Source organism: Nicotiana sylvestris, chromosome 1 (genome assembly GCF_000393655.2).
Source record: "Nicotiana sylvestris chromosome 1, ASM39365v2, whole genome shotgun sequence".
NCBI classification, from domain to species: domain Eukaryota; kingdom Viridiplantae; phylum Streptophyta; class Magnoliopsida; order Solanales; family Solanaceae; genus Nicotiana; species Nicotiana sylvestris.
Window position 1 is genome coordinate 17,499,727 of NC_091057.1, and position 23,052 is coordinate 17,522,778.

Here is a 23,052-nt window from a genome sequence, read left to right on the forward strand (position 1 = left end):
CTTATTGTGCAAGTTTATCAGGGTTTTTTTGGATGGTCGAACTTGTTCGTTTCTATGAAGCTTTATTCATTTTTAGGGTTCTTTTGTCATTTAATTACCTTCTCTTATTTAACTTAAAATCTTAATGCATATACTGGAAAATTTTCAAATGCAAAGCCATAGCTAAGAGATTATTTTGTTAGTGAAGATAGTCCTGCTACATTAAAATCATACAGTCATGTTCAGAGTTGGATTATTAATATTTTGGAACATGGATCTGACTTGTAACGACCCGACTTGTCGTTTTAAGAATTAACACATCGTTCAGTGACTTAAGATCTCGAGCAGCTTCGTAATATGTATTATGACCCGCATGTGAGGTCGAGATTGGTTTTCAGAAGATTCAGAGTTAAATTTAAAGAATAGTTCTCATTTGTTGTCCGTTGTGCACTAGCGAGTCTTCTCTAGATTGTTGTAGGTGTAGTGGCTGCAGTCTGGGATAATAGAATAAGGGCATGTCCTCGGGTGGGGCAGAGTGTGGGGCTGGGGTCAAGGGGTGGGTCGGGTAGCAGGGGAGGTAGAGGGGGCAAGAGAGCCTATAGGTTGAGAATCGGGTCATGGAACATAGGTTCACTAACGAGTAAATCCATAGAGTTGGCGAAAATCCTGCAGAAGAGGAAGATTAATATAGCGTGTATCCAGGAGACTAGGTGGGTCGGATCGAGGGCGAACACGTGGATGTGTATAAGTTGTGGTACTCTGGTGTCCTGAGGGGTAAGAATGGAGTAGGTATCCTGGTAGATAGCCATTTTAGAGAGTCCATGGTAGAGGTCAGGTGGGTGAATAATAGACTAATGACTATTAAGTTGGTGGTGGGTGAGGGTACTTTAAATGTCGTTAGCGCGTACGCTCCGCAAGCAGGCTTGGATGAGGATATTACCAGGCATTTTTGGGAGGGGTTGGATGAGATTGTTCGTAGTATACCGCCTTCTGAGAGGTTATTCATAGGAGGAGATTTCAATGGTCATATTGGGTCATCTGCAGGTGGGTACACTGAGGTGCATGGCGGCTTTGGTTTCGGGGAGCAGAACGGAGGGGGCATTTTGCTGTTGGACTTTGCCAAGGCTTTCGATCTAGTCATTGCGAACTCGAGTTTTACGAAGCGGGATGAACATTTGGTTACTTACCAAAGTTTGGTAGCGAAGACTTAGATTGACTATCTCCTCCTCAGGAGATGCAACAGAAGGTTGTGCGAGGACTGCAAGATTATCCCCGGTGAGACCCTCTCAACGCAACATAGGCTTTTGGTGATGTACATTGGTATTAGGATAAGGAGGATGAAGAGGTTAGTACAAGGACGCCCCAGGATTAGGTGGGGCACCTTAACTAAGGATAAATATAAGGAGTTGGAAGGAAGGTTATCAGCAATGGGAGCTTGGAGAAGTAGTGGGGACGCAAACACAATGTGGTCGACGACGGCGGACTATATAAGAAAGGCGGCGAGAGAGGTGTTAGGGATATCTACGGGCCGCAATGGTAGCCACAAAGGAGATTGGTGGTGGAATGCAGTTGTCCAAGGTAAAGTGGAAGCAAAGAAGGCAGCTTACCTGCGTTTAGTAGGGAGCACTGACGAGGAGGAGAAGAGAGAGAAGAGTCAAAGGTAAAAGGTATCTAGGAAGGGGGCGAAGATGGCAGTGACGGAGGCTAAGACGACAACTTTTGCTCATCTGTATGAGGAACTAAGGAACAAAGGTGGAGAGAAGAAGTTATTTCGACTCGCTAAGGTGATAGAGAGGAAAACTCGGGATCTGGACCAAGTGAGGTGCATAAACGATGATGACGGCAAAGTTTTGATGGGAGATGACTAGATTAAGAGGAGGTGGCAGACATACTTTCATAAACTTCTAAGCAAAGAAGGGGATCAGGATATTATACTGGGGGAATTGAGGAATGTCGACAGTCATCATGAATTAACTAATTGTAGGGACATTGAGATCGACGAAGTAATGGAGGCAATGCGTAAGATGAGAGGGGGCAGAGCTACCGGGCCAGACGAAATTCCGGTTGAACTGTGGAGGTGTGTGGGTAGAGAAGGCTTGGAATGGCTTACTGCATTGTTTAGTGTTATATTCAAGACTAATAGGATGCCTGAAGAGTGGAGGTGGAGTACAATGGTCTCGTTGTATAAGAACAAAGGTGATGTCCAGAGCTGTAACAACTATAGGGGCATCAAATTACTAAGTCATACCATGAAAGTTTGGGAGAGAGTGGTAGAAATGAGAGTGCGAAGGACGGTGTCTATTTCAGACAACCAGTTCGGGTTCATGCCGGGGCGATCTACCACAGAAGCTATCCACCTTATTAGGAGGATGGTGGAACAGTACATGGATAGGAAGAAGGATCTCCACATGGTGTTTATTGATCTGGAGAAAGCGTAGGATAGGGTTCCGAGGGAGGTCTTATGAAGCTGCTTAGAGGATAAAGGGGTCCCGACTGACTATATTAGGGTGATTAAAGACATGTATGCTGGAGCTAATACTCGGGTTAGGACAGTAGGAGGTGACTCTGAACACTTTCCAGTTATTACGGGGTTGCACCAAGGGTCTGTGCTCAGCCCATTCCTATTTGCCCTGGTGATGGATGCACTGACTCATCATATCCAAGGGGAGGTGCCATGGTGCATGCTATTTGCTGATGATATTATTCTAATTGACGAGACACGAGGTGGCGTCAACGAGAGGCTAGAGATTTGGAGACATGCTCTTGATTCTAAAGGTTTCAAGTTGAGCAGGACGAAGACAGAATACCTCGAGTGCAAATTTGGAGTTGAGCCTACGGAAGCGGGAGTTGAAGTGAGGCTTGACTCTCAAGTCATTCCCAAGAGGGGTAGTTTCAAGTACCTTGGATCGATTATCCAGGGGACCGGGGAAATGGACGAGGATGTCACACACCGTATAGGGGTGGGGTGGATGAAGTGGAGGTTAGCGTCGGGAGTCTTGTGTGACAAGAAAGTGCCACCGTTACTAAAAGGTAAGTTTTATAGAGCAATGGTTAGGTCTGCCATGTTATATGGAACTGAATATTGGCCAGTAAAGAACTCACACATACAGAAGATGAAAGTAGCGGAGATGAGGATGTTGAGGTGGATATGCGGGCATACAAGGATGGATAAGATTAGGAATGAAGATATTCGAGAGAAGGTAGGCGTGGCCCCCATGGAGGACAAGATGCGGGAAGTAAGACTCAGATGGTTTGGGCACATTCAGAGGAGGAGCACTGATGCACCGGTGAGGAGGTGTGAGTGACTGGCTATGGTGGGCACGCGGAGAGGTAGAGGGCGACCTAAGAAGTATTGGGGAGAGGTGATCAGACAGGACATGGTGCGACTTAGGATTAATGAGGAAATGGCCCTTGACAGGGGATTATGGAGGTCGAGCATTAAGGTTGTAGGTTAGGGGAAAGTTGTGAATATTTCTACAGCACAATAGAGTGAGACTAGCCAGTTAGGAGTTACACTAAGAATGTCATTGGCCGTCTATTGATGTAGGGCTTTACCTGCTAGTTTTACTATACCAGCCATATATTTCGTATTTCGTATTTCGTATTCTGTATTTAATATCTCTTATATTGCGGTTATTTTATTATGCATTTTTATGGTACTAATATATCGGCTCCTGTTGCTTTTTTGAGTCGAGGGTCTCCTGGAAATAGCCTTTCTACCCTTTGGGGTAGGGGTAAGGTCTGCGTACATATTACCCTCCCCAGACCCCACCTGTGGGATTATACTGGGTCGTTGTTGTTTGTTTGTTGTTAGTTCTCATTTTGAAGCTTAAATGAAAAGAGTTGACCGAAGAGTTGACTTTTGAGCAAACGACTCCGGAATGGAATTTTGATGATTCCAATAGTTTCGCATGGTGATTTTGTACTTAGGAGCATGTTCAGATTTGGATTTGGAAGTCTGTAGGACAATTCGGCGCATTTTGCCGAAAGTTGGAAAATAGAAGATTTTTGGAAAGTTTGACCGAGAGTTGACTTTTTGATTTCGGGGTTGGAATCCAATTCTTAAATTGGAAAAACACCATTTATGACTTGTGCGCAAAAATTTGAAGTCATTCCATATTGATTTGATATGTTCGACTCAAAAGTATAGAAGTTGGAAGATTTGAAAACTCATAATTCAATTCGATGCGCGATTCGTAATTTCGACGTTGTTTGATGTGGTTTGAAGCCTCAATTAAGTTTGTATTGTATTTTGGAACATGTAGGTATAATTGGTTAAGGTCTCGAGAGTCTCGGGTGGATTTCGGAAGGTTAACGGAATGGATTTCGGACAAAAGAAACTGCTACTTTTTCTGCTGCAGCTGCTGTTTTGGACAGCAATGGTGCAATCGAGGAGGTTACTTTGGAAGTTGATATCTCGAATTCTATAAAGAATCTAAAAATTTGCAAAACATAAAAGTTATAGCCCTTTAATTCTAGTTTCGAGAAAGTTAAATCATTCATCATTTAGATATTTGTACAAAAAGTTATGGTCTATGTAATGAAGGCTGATAATGTTATTTTGTAATTTCCCAAGAAATTTCTGATGTGAGGAGCCTATTTTGGAGGCTTATATCTCGCAATCCACAAGGAATCTAAAGATTTGCGAAACAAGAAAGTTGTAGACCTTGTATTCTAGTTTTCAGAAAGTGAAATCATTCATAATTTGGACATTTGGACAGTGAGTTATAATCGATTGAATAAAGGTTGGTAAAACTATTTCTGGTGGACTTTTAGTAACGACTTTTAGTGACGAAAATGACTTTTAGTGACGGATGGGAAAAAACATTTAATCACAAAAATCAGCACTTTGCATTTCGTTTTGGAATTTTTGGAGCTCGGTTCTTGGGCGATTTTCACGTGAAAACATCGGGGTAAGTGTTGTCACACCTCCTTTTTCCGCCCCTGCGAGGGGTGAAAGAGTTTTTCCAATTAAAGGACAATCGAAACGGGATTTGTTTATTTATTTCAGAGTCGCCACTTGGGAGATTTAGGGTGTCCCAAGTCACCGGTTTAATCCCGAATCGAGGAAAAGAATGACTCTGTATTACAGTCCGCGAATCAGAAATCCGGATAATGAATTTTGTTAACCCGGGAGAAGGTGTTATCTCGAACCGCGTCACAATCAATGTACCCGTGGTCGTCGACACACTTCGACTCTGTTGAGATTTGGATTTGGGTCACATAAATGTGCACCCGAGTTTTAAGAAAATTGAATTATTAAAAGGCGCGCCTAACGCGACTAGCGTATCATTTACTTTGGGTAGGGCCGTGAATTTTGCTAAACGGTCCATCCCGAAGTCTAAGCAATCTTAAAACAAATATTTACTGAGGGCCCCGCAATTTTTGTATTTTTATTCGGCGAGGCTCATCTCAGTCTTATTTTTAAAGGAATTTGCAACGTCATGGACATGCATCTCGGACCACGTCACAATCAATGTACCCGTGATTAGAGACACATTTCGACTCTGTTGAGATTTGGATTTGGGTCACATAAATGCGCACCCGAGTTTTAAGAAGGTAAGATTAATTAAATCGTGCCTAAAGAGTCTAACGCGTTATTATCTTTGGGGAAGGCAGTGAAATTCACTAAACAGTCCATCCCAAATTCTAAGTATTTATTACGACCAATTATTGAGGACCCCGCAATTTGCATTTTTTATTGGGCGAGACTCGTCTCATTATTTTTAAAAGGGTAATCTTAGAATGACTACATTTTCTATTTTTCGTTTTCTCTAAAATAAACGAAGAAAAGGTCCTACTTTATTTACATACTTTCGAGTTATTATAGTTAAGTTTCGAAAGTGAGTCGTTTAAAGAGTTTACATGGGCAGCGCATAGAATGTTTTACATACAGACAGTAAAAGAAAGAAAAGACTATATTAAACTACAACTTCAAATGTTTCTCATTTTTGCATTCATGCTTCGAGTGGCTTACAAGATGAACCAGTATATCAGTTTGTGTACCTGGTATTTGGAAAACAAGGAAAGAAGATGAAGATCAGTAGAGGCAGCAGTAGTGTAAATACACAGCAACAACAACAACCCAACAGCAGCAATTCGAACCAGATTCAAGGCCCAGAAATCTTTGAAGAAAAACCGAACAACTCAATAGAACAAACCCAAAAGTTTGTAAACAAACTAAACGGCAACAACTCACGCGTGTATTAAACTTGAAAACTAAACACTTTTCTCACTTTGTTTTTATTTTCTCTTTTTAAACTCTCCAACACTCTCTTAGGATTTTCAGAATGTCTTCCTCTCTCCCTAAGTAAGTCTTTTAAGTTCAAGTCCTTTAAAATGTGTCAAATGACTCTATTTATAACAAGACTCTTTTCTTGAACCACTAACCCGAAATATTCCCCTAATTGCATGCTTTTTTCCCCATTACCCTATGTCTTCTTTATTTAATTCCTTTGTCCCCCATGCCCACATGTTTTATCCCCCATTATATTAAACTAAAGAATCATTCCCAAACCATTATGTCTTGTCCCCCATGCTTAACTTAAATAATTACATTATTCCCCCCACTACATTATGTCTTGTCCCCCACTATATTAAACAATTATATCATCTCTCCACTAATTTATGTCTTGTCCCCCACAATGTATTATTTTAATATTGTTAATGCCTAGTGGACAAAGCATTCAGATTAAATAATTGTTCAAATGTTCAATTCCAAAAGTACCCCTCCGACCTTACTGAAATTACCATTTTACCCCCATCAGCTATAACCAATTCGCCTAATCAATTTCAACCAAAATACAGGAAATATGATCAATTTCTAAATAAATTCAAACAACAAATCACATAAACACAGATTGAACAACATCAAATTAATGTGAATAAGTTAACCTTATTGGGAACCAATCCTGGTTAACTTAGACAAAAATGAATGAGCAAAGAGACAACAATATTAACAACAAAGACACATGATTCAAACTAAATCAACAAATCAAAAACCAAAATAAACTCACATTAAATCACTGGATTAAAAACGAACTTCAAACAAAGAATGAACATGAATTAAATCTATATTAAACAATAAACATGACGGATCCAAATGATTAAACCAACATATTTCTATATTACAACTAAATTCTTTTAAACAAATAAAAACAAACCGAAGAAGAAACAACATTAAAATTAAACTAACAACATTAATTAAATTTCAATTTGAATCTAACAACATTAAAATTAAACTAACAATTTCACATGAACAAACTAAAAAATTAACAAAACGATTAACACGAACAAAACAAGAATCAAACATTTACCAATTTTAGATTCGAGAATATCAAAACAAAATACGGACAAAAGTGAAACTCAAACCCACTAACCGGATCGAAACGACGAAGAATTTGAACGAAAACAAATCTGCCCGGAAACTTTGAAACCAACATAACTCGAATCTGCCCGGAAAATAACTTGACGAGCAGGAACGCAGCAGTGGCGATGCTGGTTTGTTTGTTTCAGCAAGAAAAAGAACGAAGCAACGGCAACAAATACTGCTCAACTGGATGGGCTAAGGTAACAACAATGGGGTTTGTTTGGAATCAAATGCTTGACGAAGCAACAACACAGCAGAAGCGATGCTGGACGACTGGAAACTCCTTTGAACACTCCACGAGCAGTCAATGATGAAGACGAGGGGTTCTTGTGCTGTTGGTGGTCGAAGACGAAGCAGTGGCGATGGGGTTTGGTTGGGAGCAGCTGCTCGACTTCTTGGCTAGATGCAGCAGAAGTGGTAGAAACGAGCTGGAAGCGAGTGGTCGATGACGAAGAAGGAACAACGGCCATGAGAGCTCGCACTCGAGCTCGAAGAAGATGGTGAAGGGTTTGCCATTGTAGGAGCTTGGATGAAGCAGAAGATGGAGCAGCAGGGAGCTAGCCATGGAAGCCATGGCGACGGGTTGACGACGAAGATGCAGCAGCAGCCATGGGTGTCGAGCTCAAGCTCAAGCTTGACGAAGAAGATGAAGCAGTGGCAGCGGGGTCTGTTTGGGTGTAGCAGAAGCAACAATGTAGGGCAGTCCGAGCTGGTTCATATTTGCCATGGATGTCGAGATGGAGCTCGAAGGTGGTCGTTTGGTCGTTCATAGCTTGAGGACGACGATGGAGATGGTGTTGGTTGTTTGTTCGAGCTAGGGTCGTGAGGGCGATGAAGAACAATGTGTGTGTGTGTGTTTGTTGAGGGTGAGGGGGGAAACAGCTATGGTGGCTGCTTGTGTGGAAGGGGAGGCAGCCATGGTTGGCTAGGGTTTGGGGGTGAAGGTTTTGGAGAAGAAGAGAGGGGGTGGCAGATGGGTTTAGTTTAGGTTTAGGTTTTTTTAGTTTGTTTTTGTGAAATGTAAGATAGGGGGTGTTGGGTCTTTGGGGTTATGGGGCGGACCGGGTCGACCCATGTTGAAATGGACCGGGTCATGGGGAAGGTTGGGTATTATTTGGGCTTGTGGTTTGAATTTGAAGAAGAAGCCCAATTCCGATTTTCTTTATATTTTTGCTCTCTTTTCCCCTTTTATTTTTCTAAGACTAAATTCTAAAAATCCTTAAATTATCATATAGAGCTAAATTAATTTATAAAAGCGCAAATTAACTCCCAATAATAATTAACACACAATTAAGTAATAATTAAGCATAAAATTGTACAATTGGACATTAAATGCTAAAAAATGCAAGCGATGCATATTTTTGTTTTAGTTTACATTTTTCTTATGGAAAATACTTTCATTCTTGATTTTTATCTATAGATAATTTAAATGGGAAATTATGTTAATAAGGTGAATAAATATATTTATTTCATGAAGTTGTGATATTTGAGCACTTGTAGTGCAATTTGTGAATGATGTGATAATTGAGCACTTGAGGTGGAAATCGTGATATGTTATTATATTTGAACATTTGTAGTATAATTTATGAATGATGTGATAATTGAACACTTGAGGTGAAAATTGTGATATGTTGTAATATTTGAACACTTGTAGTATAATTTGCGAAGAATGTGATAATTGAGTACTTGAGGTGTAACTTGTGAAATGTTGTGATATTTGAACACTTGTAGCGCCCATGTACTGGATTCTTCCTTGAGATTGTTGCGTTTTTACTTTGGGACTACAGATCGATATTCCGAGAGATTCCCCTGCATATTTATATTTGGGACTACGGGAATGCACCGGGGAGATTCCCATGTACTGGATATTTACTTTGGGACTATGGATTGATATTCCGGGAGATCCCCCTACACATTTATATTTGGGACTATGGGAATGCACCCGGGAGATTCCCCTGTACTGGATATTTAGTTTGGGACTACGGATCGATATGCCGAGAGATCCCCAACACATATATTGAGGATACCAAGAGATCCTCGGGATACCAAGAGATCCCTAGCACATATATTGAGGATAGCAAGAGATTCCCAACACATATATTGAGGATACTGAGAGATCCTCGGGATACCAAGAGATCCCCAGCACATATATTGAGGATACTGAGAGATCCCCGAGCATTTACGTTTGGGACTATGGTACGGGATCCTGGGAGATCCCCTATTGATGTTTCTGAGTACAAAGTGTCTAAACAAAAGGAAAGTACATAAGGGTGTGATGATGGCACATGATTCCAAGTGCTAGGGTTCAAGTATTGAGACCCCTATTGTATGATTATGAGATGAGGTGTCACAAGGTAACTTATATTCGAAGGTTATCTATTTGAAAAGATTATACTCAAAGGTACTTAGTTTCAATTAACTATTTTGAGATGTCACTGGGTGACTTATATTCGAAAAATATTATTTGAAATAACTTTTATTCAAAAAAATATATTTATTTGAAAGAATTATATTCGGAAGAGACTTTGTGACGACCCGACCAGTCGTCTCACGAGTTACCGCTCTGTTTCCCCTATTTCTATTTCTAATTACTTTGTATAATGGTTCTATATGTGATCAGGTTGATTGGTTAGGGTTCGGAAAGGATTTGGTAAGGTTTGAGACACTTAGTCTCTTTTAAGGAAGGTTGAGTTGGAAAAGTCAACCGGATATTGACTTATGTGTTAGAGGGATCGAATGTGAGTTCCGATGGTTTGGTTAGCTTTGGGAGGTGATTTGGGACCTAGGAACGTGATCAGAATGAGTTTTGAAGGTCCAGAGTAGATTTAGGCTTGAATTGGCGAAGTTGATATTTTGGTGATTATCGGTTGATAGGCGAGATTTTGATATAGGGGTCAGAATGGAATTTCGAGAGTTATAGTAGTTCCTTTGTGTCATTTGGGATGTGTGTGAAAATTTTCAGCTTATTCGGACGTGGTTTGGTTGTGGTTTTGATCCAAAGCGAAATTCGGAAGATTTTAGAAAGTTTGGCTTGAATCCGATGTGTTTTGGGTGGTTTGATGGTGTTTTGATGATTGGAAGCAAGTTTGAATAAGGTTTTGAGTTATGTTGGTGATTTTGGTTGAGGTCCCGGGGGCCTCGGGATGATTTCGAGAGGTTGACGGGGAGTTGAGATGTTGTTGAAGTTGCAAAAATCTTCTACTTCTGGTATTTTCGCACATGCGGATTGGGGTCCGCAGGTGTGATCTCACAGATGCGGCAAAGGAAAACCGCAGAATCGGAGTTGAGCTGGAGAGTCAGGAAATCGCAAAAGCGGTTAATGGATCGCACTTGCGATGGCGCAGGTGCGGCTGGGGCATCGCAGATCCGGTTTGGGGCTAAGTTAATGAAAAGCCGCAGAAGTAGCTAGATGGCCGCAAATGTGGTACCACAAAAGCGGTATAATGGTCGTAGATGCGAAAATCCCTAGACCAGAGGGTACATATTGTCTTCTTCGCAAAATTTGGCTAAGTTCATCATTTTTGAAGACGGGAAGGAGGCTAAGGCATAGGATTTCAAGGGGAATCAAAGGTTATCGGTTGAGTAAGTTCCCTAAGATTATTTATTTGGGTTTAAGATCATTTTTCCATTGTTTGATCATGATTTTAGTTGAGATTATGGAAGAAAAATTGGGGATTAGGGCTTGAGTTTAAGAGGCCTTTAAATGAGGATTTGAGGGGTAATTTGGACTCCGATTTCAGTGTTCTTGATATGTGTAGACTCATGGGACGATAAAGATTCCATTGATGTGAAAATTATAGAATTCCGAGACGTGGGCCCGGGGGTCGGGTTTTGGTAATTTCGAGATTTGTGCCATTTATTGATTATTTTCGCTTGGGCTTCGTTCCCTTGGCATATTAGACACCCTGATTATGATTTTGGATAGATTCGACGTGAGTGGAGGCTGATTCGAGGGGCAAAGGCGTTGTGGAGTAGTATTTTCTCCGGTTTGAGGTAAGTAACCATTGTAAATCTGGAACTGAGGGTACAAAACCCCGGTATTTGACTTGTTTTGATAAATGCGGTGATGCACATGCTAGGTGACGAGCGTGTGGGTGTGCGCCGGTAGGGATTGTGACTTGGTCCATCTCGTAGAGACTATTAAGCCGCGTATTTGGTTTGGAAATATTATATTATTCTGTATTTTAGATATTTATACTGTATTATGGGTTGTATGCCATGTTTGAGGCCTTGTGCCGACCTGTAGAAAACCCTTAGGGTCATTTTGACTGTTTTCCTCACTTTACTTGCTAGAGGCATATCCTCATTCATGTTTTACCTGTTCAAATGTTTAAAAATGGTTTTATTACTCTACTCCTAATTGTGAGGGCTGTTTGGACTGAGTTCCCTAATTTCTATTGTTGTGCCCGAGAGGCTGTGGGTTAAGGACTAAGAGAGGTTGAGAACCAAATTGTGAGGATATTTAAATATATATGTGAGCTATGGATCGGGCTGCACACCGCAGTGATGCTTATATGGATTGGGTTGTATGCCACAGTGATATATATATTGGATCGGCCTGCACGCCGCAGTGATATATATATATATATATATATATATATTGGATCGGGCTGTAATAGCCCTTCCGGAGTCTGCACGCCCCCAGTGAGCGTAGTCGACTATAAATTATGGATCGGGCTGCATGCCACAGCGGTTACTATGATTTCTATTATTATGAGATATTAATGAGCCGAGTGCAGAGAGTGAGTACTGAGTGACGAGAGTTGAGTCACGAGTGTCTGAGAGGCTGCCCGAGGGGCCATACTCTGAGTGATTCCTTGCCCGAGGGGCCCTGTTATGATGTTTTCACCGATTTCACTCTTCTTTTAAATAAGTCTCTGTTGGATATATTGCTAAGTATCTAATTTCAAATGTTTTAAACTGGAAGTGTTGATTTTATGATGAAACTAATTTTTAACTATAAAGTTGATCCGTTATTCTATTGATTATTCAGTTATATGCTTTTTAACTGCTCGTCACTACTTTTAGTCCTTATTTACTTTAGTTACTTACTGAGCTGGCGTACTCACGTTACTACCTACACCTTATGTGCAGATCCAGGTGCCCAAACAGCCGAGTGAGGGTTTTCAGCTGATTAAGCATTTGCCAGAGATTTCGAGGTAGCTGCATGGCGTCTGCAGCCCTGTTTTCTCCCCCTATCTTGTTATCTTTTCCACAATGTCTAGACTATTGATGTAGTAGGTATTCAGACTTGTATTAGAGGCTCTAGACTCATGACACCAGATTTATAGGTTGTGTAGTTTCCTATTATTTTGACTTCCACATATCTTTTGTTGTTTAAAATTCTTATAATGAAATTGGTATTTAAAAACCAGTGTTAGAAAATGGCTTACTGTTAAAGGGAAACGAGTTGTGATTAATTCATTGGTTGGCTTGCCTAGTAATGTGATAAGCGCCATCACGACCGGTATTTGGGGTCGTGACAAGTTGGTATAAGAGCCTAGGTTACATAGGTCTCACAAGTCATGAGCCGGTTTAATGGAGTCTCGCGGATCGGTACGGAGACGTCTGTATTTATCCTCGAGAAGCTGCATAACCTTGAGGAAAAACTTCATATTCTTGAAATTCTTGTCATGCAAATCTGCTGATACAAGTACTAAACCTCTGTTATTTCATTCTCTCACAGATGGTGAGGACACGTGCTACCAGGCAAGACGGACGCCCGCCAGTACCACCAACTGGGGCCACCAGAGGCTGAGGTTGCAATCGAGGTCGTGGCAGGGGTAGAGCAGCTAGAGCAGCACCGACAGATCCACCAGTTGCCCAGTTCCGGATCAGGTCTGGGTAGTGGATGCTACAACGACACCAGCTATGCCTATTGTGATTCCAGGCCTTCAGGAGGCTTTAGCTCGGATCTTATTAGTGTGTACAGGTTTGGCTCAAGCGGTCTTAGTTACTACGACCGCAGCTACTTTCCAGGCTGGGGAAGCACCTAGACTCCCGTTTCTCGCATACCTGAGTAGGTTGTGCAGGGACTCACAAAGCCGAGGGCACCTCCAACCCAGCCGGTGCACCAGCTCAGGAGTTTGTGGTACCAGTTATGCCGCACAATGAGCAACATCAACTTGAGGGGTTTGGTAGACTCTAGCCTCCGACATTTAGCGGTGCAGAGGGTGAGGATACCTAGGGTTTCTTGGATAAGTGCCAGAGGATGCTTCATACAACAGGGATTCTAGAGACTAGTGGTGTGGTATTTACCACCTATTAGTTTTCTAAGGCTGCCTTCACTTGGTGGGAGGTGTACGAGAGGCGTAGGCCTGTTGGTGTAGCGGCCCTTACTTGGCAGCAGTTCTTGGTTCTCTTTTTGGAGAAGTATGTGCCACAGTCGCATCGAGAAGAGCTGCGCAGGCAGTTTGAGCAGTTACATCAGGGGGAGATGACTGTGACCCAGTATGAGATGCGGTTCTCCGAGTTAGCCCAACATGCGCTTTGGTTGGTTCCCATAGATCGAGAGAGGATCAAGAGGTTTGTTGATGGCCTCACATACCAGCTTCAGATTCTCATGACTAGGGAGAGGGTGACAGGTGCTACCTTTGAGGAGGTTGTTGATATCGCCCGTGAGATTGAGTTGGTTCGACGTCAGGAGCGAGAGGAGAGGGAGGCCAAGAGGCCTCGGGGATCTGGTAACTTTAGCAGTGCTCCTTTGAGGGGTCAGTTCCAGCAGGGCAGAGGTCTTCCTTTCAGGCAGGCTCATTCAGCTTGCCCAGGTTACCGTGGAGCATCATCGGGTCATGGCTTTCACAGTTCTCATCAGGGCCACGCATCCCTTATTGCCCTTCTAGCTCAGACTTCATCCCGTGCTCCATCAGTCCAGGGTTCTTCCATGTCAAGTCCTTCTACTGGTCATTCCAGTGCTAGGGGTTCCCTTTCGTCCCCATCTCCGCCACAGGGGAGTTGTTATGAGTGTAGAGAGTTTGGACATATGAGGAGGCAGTGTCCTCGTCTTCATGATGGTCAGTCTCAGCAGAGGGGTCATCCCTCGACCTCTACTCCAGTTACTTCACCACCCGCCCAGCTAGCTAGGGGTAGAGGTCAAGCAGCTAGGGGTCTCCCTAGAGGGGAAGGTCGATTAGATGGTGGTCAAGATTATTTCTATGCCCTCCCAGGTAGACCAGATGATGCTGCTTTAGATGCCGCGATTTTAGGTATTGTTTCCGTCTGCCACAGAGATGCATCCGTATTATTTGATCCCGGTTCCACCTTTTCTTATATGTCATCATACTTTGCTCGTTATCTGGATATGCCCTGTGAGTCTCTTATTTCACTTGTTCATATATCTACTCTAGTGGGTGATACTGTTGTTGTAGACCATGTGTACCAGTTATGTGTGGTGATTATTGGGGGTTTGGAGACCCGAGTGGATCTCTTGCTATTGTGTATGATGGATTTCGATATCATTTTGGGCATGGATTGGCTATCTCTATGTCGTGCTATTCTGGACTGTCATGCTAAGATAGTTACCTTGTCTATACCAGGTGTGCCACGGATTGAGTGGCAAGGTTTCACGATTATGTTCCCAGCAGAGTGATCTCATTCTTGAAGACCCAGTGTATGGTTGGGAAGGTATGTCTTTTGTACCTAGCCTTTGTGAGGGATGTTGGAGTTGAGGCTCCCAGTATTGATTCTGTCCTAGTTGTGAGAGATTATCCAGATGTGTTTCCTGTAGACCTGCCAGGCATGCCACCGGATATGGATATTAATTTTGGTATTGATCTGGTGCCAGGTACTCACCCCATTTATATCTCTCTGTATCATATGCACCAACGGAGTTGAAGGAGCTAAAGGAGCAGCTTCAGGAACACGTTGATAAGGGTTTCATTCAGCCTAGTGTGTCACCTTGGGGTGCGCAGGTTCTACTTGTGAAGAAGAAGAATGGCACTATGAGGATGTGCATTAACTATAGGCAATTAAACAAAGTAACAATTAAGAACAAGTATCCCCTTCCTTGCATTGATGATTTGTTTGACCAGCTTCAGGGAGCGAGAGTGTTCTCCAAGATTGAGCTCCGTTCGGGTTATCACCAGTTGAAGATCAGGGACTCAGAAATTCTTAAGACGGCTTTCAGGACCCGATATAGTCATTATGAGTTCTTGGTGATGTTTTTGGGCTGACCAATGCCCCAACAACGTTCATGCATTTGATGAATAATGTGTTCCGGGCTTATCTCAACTCGTTTATCATAGTCTTCATTGATGATATTCTGGTGTATTCACGTAGTCAGGAGGAGCAGGTGGAGTATTTGACAGTTATGTTGCAGAGATTGAGGGATGAGAAGCTTTATGCAAAATTCTCCAAGTGTGAGTTTTGGCTTAGTGGCTTTCTTGGGGCACGTGGTGTCCAACAAGGTTATTTAGGTTGACCCGAAGAAGATAGAGGCGGTTCAGAGTTGGCCTAGACCATCCTCAAACATATAGACTCGAAGTTTTCTTGGCCTGGTAGGCTATTATCATCGGTTTGTTCAGGGATTCTCATCTATCGCATCACCCTTGACCAAGTTGATTCAAAAGGGCGTTTCATTTGTATGGTCAGACGAGTGTGAGGAGAGCTTTCAGAAGTTCAAGCCAGTTTTGACCACAACTCCAGTGTTGGTTTTGCCATCAACTTCAGGTTCAGTTACCGTGTATTGTGATGCTTTGAGAGTTAGGATTGGATGTGCCCATGAGAAGAACTAACTCATTCATGATTTGGAGTTGGATGTCATAGTTCACGCATTGAAGATATGGAGGCATTACTTGTATGGCATGACTTGTGAGGTTTTCACTGATCATCGCAGTCTGCAGCACTTATTCAAGCAAAAAGATCTTAATTTGAGGCAGCGGAGATGGTTAGAGCTGCTTAAGGATTATGATATCACTATATTGTACCATCCAGGAAAGGCCAATGTCGTGGCCGATTCTTTGAATCGAAAGACAGTGAGTATGGGGAGTTTGACATATATTCAAGTTGGAGAGAGACCTCTTGTAGTTGATGTTCAGGCCTTGGCCAATCGGTTCGTGAGGTTAGATGTTTCCGAGCCCATTCGGGTATTGGCTTGCATGGTTTCTCGGTCTTCTTTATATGATCGTATCAGAGAGCGTCAGTATGACGATCGGCATTTGCTTATCCTTAAGGACAGAATTAAGCATGATAATGCCAGAGATGTGACCATTGGTGATGATGGAGTGTTGAGGATGTAGGGCCGGATTTGCGTGCCTAATATAGATGGGCTTTGGGAGTTGATTCTAGAGGAGGCCCATAGCTTGCAGTATTCCATTCATCCGGGTGCCACGAAGCTCGGTGTTTCAATTGTCAGCAGGTGAAATACGAGCATCAGAGACCGGGTGGCTTGCTTCAGCAGATGGATATCCCCGAGTGGAAGTGGGAGAGGATCACTATAGACTTTGTTGTTGGACTTCCACGGACTTTGAGAAAGTTGGATGCTATATGGGTGGTTGTGGATCGGCTGACCAAGTTCGCGCACTTCGTTCTTGTGTGCACTACCTATTCTTCAGAGCGGTTGGCAGAGATCTATATCTGGGAGATTGTTCGTTTGCATGGTGTCCCAGTTTCCATCATTTCATATAGGGGCACTCAATTTACTTCGCAGTTTTGGAGGTCTGTGTAGCGAGAGTTGGGTACTCAGGTTGAGTTGAGCACAATTTTTCACCCTCAGACGGATGGGCAATCTGAGCGCACTATTCATATATTGGAGGACATGTTGCATGCTTGTGTCATTGATTTCGAAGGGTCATGGGATCAGTTCCTACCGCTTGCAGAGTTTGCTTATAACAATAGCTACCGGCCGAGTATTCAGATGGCTCCATATGAGGCTTTGTATGGGAGGCAGTGTGGATCTCCAGTTGGTTGGTTCGAGCCCGGTGAGGCTAGGCTATTGGGGACAGACTTGGTGCAGGATGCTTTAGAAAAAGTGAAGGTGATTCAGGAGAGGCTTCATACAATGCAGTCGAGGCAGAAGAGTTATGCTAATAGGAAGGTTCGGGATGTATCCTACATGGTTGGCGAGAAGGTTCTGTTGAAGGTTTCACCCATGAAGGGTGTTATGAGATTTGGGAAGAAAGGAAAATTGAGTCCTCGGTTCATTGGGCTTTTTGAGGCGCTTCGGAGGATTGGGGAGGTGGCTTATGAGCTTTCTTTGCCACCCAGCTTGTCGTGTGTGCATCCGGTATTTTATGTATCTATGCTTCGGAAGTATATTGGCTATCTGTCTCATTTTCGGGATTTCAGCACGGTTCAGTTGGATGATGATTTGACCTACAATGTGGAGCTAGTAGCTATTTTGGGTCACCAGGTTCGGAAGTTGAGGTCAAAGCATATAGCTTCAGTGAAAGTGAAGTGGAGAGATCGGCCCATGGAGGAGGCTACCTGGGAGACCGAGCGGGAGATGCGGAGCAGATATCCTCACCTATTTGAGGCTTCAGGTATGTTTCTTGACTCGTTTGAGGACAAACGTTTGTTTAAGTTAAGGAGGATGTGACGACCTAGCCAGCCGTCTTATGAGTTATCGCTCCATTTCCCCCATTTCTATTTCTAATTGCTTTGTATAATAGTTCTATATGTGATTGGGTTGATTGGTTAGGGTTCGGAAAGGATTTGGTAAGGTTTGAGACACTTAGTCTCTTTTAAAGAAGGTTGAGTTGGAAAAGTCAACCGGATGTTAACTTATGTGTTAGAGGGCTCGGATGTGAGTTCAGATGGTTTAGTTAGCTTCGGGAGGTGATTTGGAACTTAGGAGCTTTATCGGAATGAGTTTTGGATGTTCGGAGTAGATTTAGGCTTGAATTGGCGAAGTTGATATTTTGGCGATTTCCGGTAGATAGGCGAGATTTTGATATATGGGTCAGAATGGAATTCCGAGAAATGAAGTAGTTCCGTTGTGTTTTTGTGATGTGTGTGAAAACTTTCTGGTCATTCGGACGTGGTTTGGATGGGTTTTTGATCCAAAGCGAAATTCGGAAGATTTTAGAAAGTTTGGCGTGAATCCAATGTGTTTTGGATGGTTTGATGTTGTTTAAGGTGTTTTGATGATTGGAACAAGTTTGAATAAGGTTTTGGGTTATGTTGGTGCTTTTGGTTGAGGTCCCGGGGGCCTCGGGGTGATTTTGGGAGGTTGACGGGGAGTTGAGATGTTGTTGAAGCTGCAGAAATCTTCTGCTTCTGGTATTTCTGCACTTGCGGATTGGGGTTCGCAGGTGCGGTCTCGTAGATGCGGTGAAGGAAAACTGCAGAAACAGATTTGAGTTGGAGAGTTAGGAAACCACAGAAGCGGTTAATGGACTGCACCTGCGATGGCGCAGGTGCAGCTGAGGCATCGCATATGCGGTTTGGGGCTAAGTTAATGAAAAGCCGCAGAACTAGCTAGATGACAGCAAATGCAGTACCGCTGAAGCGGTAGAATGGTCGCAGATGCGAAAATTCCTGGACCAGAGGGTATATATTGTCTTCTACGTGAAATTTGGCTAAGTTCATCATTTTTGAAGACGAGAAAGAGGCTAAGGCATAGGGTTTCAAGGGGAATCAAAGGATATCGGTTGGGTAAGTTCCCTAAGCTTATTTATTTGGGTTTAAGATCATTTTTCCATTGTTTGATCATGGTTTTAGTGGAGATTAAGGAAGAAAAATTGGGTATTAGGGCTTGAGTTTAAGAGGCCTTTAAATGGGGATTTGAGGGGTCATTTGGACTTCGATTTTAGTGTTCTTGATATGTGTAGACTCGTGGGTGGATAAGGATTCCATTGATGTAAAATTTATTAGATTCCGAAATGTGGGCTCGGGGGTCAGGTTTTGGTAATTTCGAGATTTGTGCCATTTATTGTTTATTTTCGCTTGGGCTTCGTTCCCTTGGCGTATTTGATGCTGTGATTCTGATTTTGGATCCGATTCGAGGGTTAAAGGCGTTGCGGAGTAGTATTTTCACCGGTTTGAGGTAAGTAACCATTGTAAATTTGGAATTGAGGGTACAAAACCTCGGTATTTGACTTGTTTTGATAAACGTGGTGACGCAAATGATAGGTGACGAGCCTGTGGGCATGTGCCGGTAGGGATTGTGACTTGGTCCATCCCGTAGCGACTATTAAGCCGCGTATTTGGTTTGGAAATACTATATTATTCCGTATTTTAGATATTTATACTGTATTATGGGCTGTATACCATGTTTGGGGGCTTGTGCTGACCTGTAGAAAACCCTTAAGAGAATTCTGACTATTTTCCTCACTTTACTTGCTAGAGGCATATCTTCAGTCATGCTTTACCAGTTCAAATGTTTAAAACTGGTTTTATTACTCTACTCCTAATTGTGAGGGCTGTTTGGGCTGAGTTCCTTAATTTCTATTATTGTGCCCGAGAGGCTGTGAGGTTAAGGACTGGGAGAGGTTGAGAACCAAATTGTGAGGATATTTATATATATGTGAGATATAGATTGGGCTGCACGCCGCATCGATACTTATATGGATCGGGCTGCACGCCGCAGTGATATATATATATATATATATATATATATATATTGGATCGGGCTGCACGCCGTAGTAATATGACGCTTGGGATGTAGGGGCCCCTCCGGAGTCTGCACACCCCCAGTGAGCGTAGTCGACTATAAATTATGGATCAGGCTACATGCCGTAGCTGTTACTATAATTTCTAATATTATGAGATATTAATGAGCTGAGTGCAGAGAGTAAGTACTGAATGACGAGAGTTGAGTCACGAGTGACTGAGAGGCTATCCGAGGGGCCACACTCTGAGTGATTCCTTGCCCGATGGTCCCTGTTATGATATTTTCACAAATTTCACTCTTCTTTTTAAAAAGCCTCTGTTGGATATATTTCTAAGTATCTGATTTAAAATGTTTTAAACTGGAAGTGTTGATTTTATGACGAAACGGATTTTTAATTGTAAAGTTGATCCGTTATTCTGTCGATTATTCAGTTATATGCTTTTGAACTGCTCGTCACTACTTTCAGTCCTTATTTACTTTAGTTACTTACTGAGTTGGCATACTCACGTTACTCCCTGCACCTTATGTGCAGTTCCAGATGCCCGAGTGGCCGAGTGAGGGTCTTCAGCTGATTCAGCATTTGCCGGAGATTTGGATGTAGCTGCATGGCGTCCGTAGCCATGTTTTCTCCCACCTTTCTTGTTATCTTTTCTGCACTTTCTAGACTATTGATGTAGTAGGTATTCAGACTTGTATTAGAGGCTCTAGACTCGTGACACCAGATTTATGGGCTGTGTAGTTTCCTGTTATTTTGACTTCTGCATATCTTTTGTTGCTTAAAACGCTTATAATGAAATTGGAATTTAAAAACCTGTGTTAGAAAATGGCTTACTATTAAAGGGAAACGGGTTGTGGTTAATTGATTGGTTGGCTTGCCTAGTAATGTGAGCGCCATCACGACCGGTATTTAGGGTCGTGACAAGTTAGTATCAGAGCCTAGGTTACATAAGTCTCGTGAGTCATGAGCCGGTTTAGTAGTGTCTCGCGGATCGGTATGGAGACGTCTGTATTTATCCTCGAGAGGCTGCAGAACCTTTAGGAAAAACTTTATATTCTTGAAATTCTTGTCGTGCGAATCTTTTGATACGAGTACTAAACCTCTGTTATTCCATTCTCTCACAGATGGTGAGGACACGCGCTACCGGGCATGATGAATGACTGCTAGTATCACTAGCTGGGGACATTAGAGGCTGAGGTCATGGTCAAGGCTGTGGCAGGGGCAGAGCAGCTAGAGCAACATTGGCAGATACACTAGCTTCCCTAGTTCCGGATCAGGTACAAGCTGTGGATGCTACAATGGCACCAGCTCAGGCACCAGTTATGCCTATTGTAATTCCAGGCCTTCAGGTGGCTTTAGCTTAGATCTTAGTGTACCGGTTTGGCTTAGGCGGTCTAAGTTACTATGGCCGTAGCTACTTCCTAGGCCGGGGGAGTCACCCAGACTCCCGTTGCTCGCACACCTGAGCAGTTTGTGTAGGGACTCCAGACACCGGGGGCACCTCCAGCCCAGCCGGTTGCACCAGCTCAGGAGTTTGTTGTACCAGCTATGCCGGACGACAAGCAGCATCGACTTGAGGAGTTTGGTAGACTCCAGCCTCCGACATTCAGCGGTGCAGAGGGTGAGGATGCCCAGAGTTTCTTGGATAAGTGCCAAATGATGCTTCATACAGTAGGGATTCTAGAGACCAATGGTGTGGCATTTACCACCTTTCAGTTTTCTGGGGCTACCTTCACTTGGTGGAAGGCATATGAGAGGCATAGGCCTGTTGGTGCAACGCCCCTTACTTGGCAGCAGTTCTCGGTTCTCTTCCTAGAAAAGTATGTGCCACAGTCACGCTGAGAACAACTGCGTAGGCAGTTTGAGCAGTTGCGTCAAGGGGAGATGACTATGACCCAGTATGAGATGTGGTCCTTCGAGTTATCCCGACATACAGCTTGGTTGGTTACCACAGATAGAGAGAGGATCAGGAGGTTTGTTGATGGCCTCACATACCAGCTTCGAATTCTCATGACTAGGGAGAGGGTGACAGGTGCTACCTTCGAGGAGGTTGTTGATATCGCCCGTGAGATTGAGTCGGTTCTCCATCTGGAGCGAGAGGAGAGGAAGGCTAAGAGGCCTCAGGGATCTGGTAGCATTAGCAGTGCTCCTTCAAGGGGTCAGCTCCAGTAGGGCAGAGGATGTCCTTTCAGGCAGGCTCATTCAGCTCGCCTAGGTTACCATGGAGCAGCATCGGGTCATGACTTTCACAGTTCTCATCAGGGCCACTCATCCCATAGTGACCTTCCAGCTCAGAGTTCGTCCCATGCTCCATCAGTCCAGGGTGAGCATGACCACCACCTGATCGACGTCCCCCTCTAGAGTGACCCCTAGCTGCTTGACCTCCACCCCTAGCTGGCTAGGCAGGTGGTGAAATAACTGGAGCAAAAGTCGAGGGCTAACCCCTCTGCTGAGACCGACCATCATGAAGACGAGGACACTGCCTCCTCATATGTCCAAACTCTCCACACTCATAAAAACTCCTCGGTGTTGGAGATAGGGACTAAAGGGAACCCCTAGCACCGAAATGACTAGTAGAAGAACTTGGGAAGGAAGACCAGACCAGATGCTGCTGCTTCAGATGCCGTGATTTCAGGTATTGTTTCAGTCTGCCACAGAGATGCATCTATATTATTTGATCCCGGTTCCACCTTTTCTTATGTGTCATCATACTTTGCTCGTTATTTGGATACGCCCCGTGAGTCTCTTGTTTCACCTGTTTATGTATCTACTCCAGTGGGCGATACTGTTGGTGTAGACCGTGTATACCGGTCGTGTGTGGTGACTATTGGGGGTCTGGAGACCCGAGTGGATATCTTGTTATTATGTATGGTGGATTTCGATATCATTTTGGGCATGGATTGGCTATCTCCGCGTCGTGCTATTCTGGACTATCATGCTAAGACAGTCACCTTGGCTATACTAGGTGTGCCACAGATCGAGTGGCGAGGTTTGACTGATTATGTTCCCAACAGAGTGATCTCATTCTTGAAGTCCTAGCATATGGTTGGGAAGGGATGTCTTTCGTACCTAGCCTTTGTGAGGGATATTGGAGCTGAGGCTCCAAGTATTGATTCTATCCCAGTTTCGAGGGATTATCCAGATGTGTTTCCTATA

At 43.3% G+C, this 23,052-nt stretch overlaps 1 protein-coding gene across 1 annotated transcript; it reads left to right on the plus strand.

Moving 5' to 3' along the window:
• The first annotated feature begins 7,889 nt into the window (after window positions 1-7,889).
• On the plus strand, window positions 7,890-21,260 carry LOC138891070 (uncharacterized). Its single transcript, XM_070174055.1, has 9 exons — window positions 7,890-8,060; window positions 13,617-14,585; window positions 14,884-14,971; window positions 15,060-15,131; window positions 15,592-15,753; window positions 15,848-16,015; window positions 16,112-16,406; window positions 17,633-17,826; window positions 21,106-21,260. Exons 1-9 carry the CDS (start codon window positions 7,890-7,892, stop codon window positions 21,258-21,260), a joined length of 2,274 nt encoding a protein of 757 aa, XP_070030156.1.
• The last annotated feature ends 1,792 nt before the right edge of the window (window positions 21,261-23,052 follow it).

Excerpts from the sequence above, each read along its gene's own strand:
- LOC138891070 (XM_070174055.1), top strand. The coding sequence starts at position 7,890 with ATGGAGCAGCAGGGAGCTAGCCATGGAAGCCATGGCGACGGGTTGACG. Across the intron at positions 8,061-13,616 it reads ATGTAGGGCAGTCCGAGCTG|TTTTCTAAGGCTGCCTTCAC; the intron begins GTTCATATTTGC and ends ACCACCTATTAG. Across the intron at positions 16,016-16,111 it reads GGTTTTGCCATCAACTTCAG|TTCACGCATTGAAGATATGG; the intron begins GTTCAGTTACCG and ends TGGATGTCATAG.